This window comes from Phaethon lepturus, unplaced genomic scaffold (genome assembly GCF_000687285.1).
Source record: "Phaethon lepturus isolate BGI_N335 unplaced genomic scaffold, ASM68728v1 scaffold5733, whole genome shotgun sequence".
NCBI classification, from domain to species: Eukaryota; Metazoa; Chordata; class Aves; order Phaethontiformes; family Phaethontidae; genus Phaethon; species Phaethon lepturus.
This window is the reverse complement of record NW_010528245.1, coordinates 50,990-54,061: the sequence shown is the minus strand read 5'-3', so window position 1 is coordinate 54,061 and position 3,072 is coordinate 50,990. Positions and strand designations below refer to the sequence as shown.

General features: G+C 40.6%; 1 protein-coding gene across 1 annotated transcript in view; it reads right to left on the bottom strand.

Moving 5' to 3' along the window:
- Nucleotides 1–2,297: 2,297 nt before the first annotated feature.
- Nucleotides 2,298–3,072, bottom strand: part of LOC104618093 (lymphotactin-like) — a 3,613-nt gene continuing 2,838 nt past the window's right edge. The window contains exon 3 of the mRNA XM_010283606.1: nucleotides 2,298–2,403. Within this exon, the coding sequence (XP_010281908.1) occupies nucleotides 2,298–2,403 (106 nt within the window). The remainder of the gene's footprint in view (nucleotides 2,404–3,072) is intronic.

Below are 3,072 nucleotides of genomic sequence, written 5' to 3'. Positions count from 1 at the left end.
ATCATTACAGATCTTGCAAGGTATTACAAACAAGATGTAATTATTAAGTAGGATGATTCACTCTGAAAAAATTTTTAATAATGATGCTATGAACTGTGATGAGGATGAGCAGATATAAAGTATTAATTGCTGTGTAATGGTTAATTAATATATCCTCAGGTTGTGATAGGCCTAATTAAAAAAAAATATATTCACTTCAGCAAGATTAATTCCAGGATAAGATATTACTGAGTATGAGCAAAGGCATTAACATTCTGCCTGCTGAAATCATGTTAGTTAGTTATGGTCCTGGATGAATCTGATCAGTGGAAGCTGATGGTATTCATCTGAGAGAGCTTATCACAAAAATGCTTTTACAGGTGACCTGGTTTTATAGCCTGGTGATAGGCTGATGATGCTGAAGGGAACAGAAGTGTTTCTTTAGTCTGTAATATGCGGGACTGGGGCCTTGAGGTCGGCTATTCGAAATGAATCAACACCAGTCTATATATTGCCGTACTCTAGACACATCTTACCTCAACATTTCTTTCTACCTGTAAAGCTCTTCTTAAAAAGTTTGTAGCAACAACCATTTTTTTTTCTAGTGTAGTTGGCAGCAAGAACTTCAGTAAGACAGCATCACTCCGTATAATGGAGGCTCAGTAGCCTGCCTTGGCTCTGTTCTGTAGTGTGACACATATGGTCATCCTTCTCTTCCCTGCCTGAGCAGTAGCACAGCTTTAATACCTGTCCTGGATAGTGAAAACTGAATGCATTTCCCTACACAGGACTGAGGTATGACAAAAGGTGAGCCATGGGAGACAAATTCTGTCTGCAGACTTGACCAGAGCAGGGAACTGTAAAGACTGGCTTTTAGAGTAACATGATCTTATTTCTATAAGTGTAGTTTGGAAGTGCTGTAGTTTCATATGTATCACTAAGAGGTTATTTGTGATGAAAAGCTCTATTTAGCAGCAGTGCAGGCTACGTGCATGTGGTAGTATGAGAGCAAGTTTATTGCTGGAGCCCCTCTGCCTATACTTCTCCTTCACCCCTCAAGCTCCTCAAACACCAGTGTTTTCTCTCTCTGCCCAGAGCTCTTCCATGTCTGCTTCTGATAACATGGGGATCATCCTGGCGTTGTATGAAGTCTGACTTTTAAGTACTTGAACTTTTGAAGGGTATTGTCTGAAATACGGTCTTTACAGCTGAAATATAGTGTAGAAAGCTCAGAATCAGATTGCTTTTGAACAATACGAGTCATGAGTTGGCAGTAGTGTCAGCAATAGCTGGCTTGCCCAAAAGTTCTCAGATTTGTGCTGTCATTTTGGTACCCTTTTTACCAGCCTCCATCTGCATTACATACAAGCAGACAAACGTACCATTTGATTCCAGGTTTATAGTAGCTTTATTGAAATGCAAAACCTTCTGTTAGTAGAATTTTATCAATTTTAAAAATATAAGACATTTACATATACATAGTTCTGTAGGGCAGGGAGTTCCTATGAGTTTGTGAAATACAGATTCCAGACATAGTTTGTTCTTGCTTATTCAGAGACAAGCAAAGGAAAAAGTAAAACAATTGTTTCAGGTTTGTCTCATATGAGGGTAAAACTGAAGTAACTTCACAGAGGTCAGTGGGTAGGATAAGTCCTTCCCAGTACAAGGCTGAATAGGGTTACATTCATAGAGTTACACTGAATTACTCCAGGTCATCCCTTGGTAAGAGTATCCATACATCATCGTGGACTGTACTAATAGTGCAATACTGTGTACAAAAATCGGAGGCCCAAGGATCTTCTGAATATTGCACTGATCAGGTGAGAGCCTGAAGCATGAGATTAGCTTACTTATAGATTATATAGGTATGGCTAACCATTAAAATTATATAGCACCTTCTGAAAACCAGCACTCAATGCAGAACATTCTGACCTCCATCAGGATGGAGGTCTACACTCATCCAGTTCTGTGGGAGGTCATCTTCTTCCCTACAGAATGTGAAACTATCTGCCATTCACCCTTAAATGCCATATTGGTCAGGACAGCAAGGATGAGAAGATGTCTACATTCAGTTGTAAATAAATACTAGCACGCATTTTAGAAAATAAACAGTGTAACAAAGTCCAGCTAAAAAGCAAAGAAGTCAGCAGATGTTCAACCAGTGATGAACAGATTCTGTGAGGTTGGTTTGTTCAGAGATTTTTATTGCCAATTAATAAATAGGAATTAAAAGCAGATACCAAGGCTTTCTTCCGTGTTATGTGCAGCACTGATGATGACTCCATTTAGCTGGCCTTAGATGCTTGCCTAGGGCAGGATTATTTGCCTTTGGTGGTACGTTTTTGGTCTATTTTCTTTACAGCAGCCTGCACCCATTTCTGATCAGGGCTTACACAGATCTTGATACCTTTTGTGGTGATAAACCTATAGGAAGAAAGCAAGCCAACCAGGCGGCCATTAAATTCCCATCTCCAAACCCAGGTTTACTGTTCTTGTTTTTTATGCAGAATATGAGGAACAATGTGGTAATACCATATCACATGCCAGAGTTTGTAGCTTTTAGTTGGAATAACAGCACTTAGCAACATTAGTTCCCTATTTATGGCATAGGTATGCATGTAACATACAGAGTCATGTGCACATATAGTGACATTTAAAAAAAGGAGCATACCTGGTATTCTGTGACTTTATATGAAATCATGACGCACGTTTACCTCCTAGGAGTAGATTCCAGATTTGATAAAAACGCATGCTTATGGGATCAGAAGACCAAATACAGCTCCTAGCAGGAGTCAGAGTTACCCCAAACTCTTCCACATGATCTTTGCCCTTGGCTCAATTCAGTGCACTGGGCTCCTGACTGCTCCAGCCTGACAACTCGTTGAGATTTTTCCCCACTTTCTGGGCACAAAAGATCTGGCTGTTCAGTGAGATATCTGCCAGCATTTCTTAGCAGCATACATCTCCCAGCTCCCTGAGGCCCACCCTCTCCCCTCGCTCCCTCAGCTGCCAGGTGTCTGCTTCATGAGGGGACTGGAAAGGTGACCTGAACTAGCCAGATTTAGTGAGCGGGGCCATGAAGTATCTTCTGAT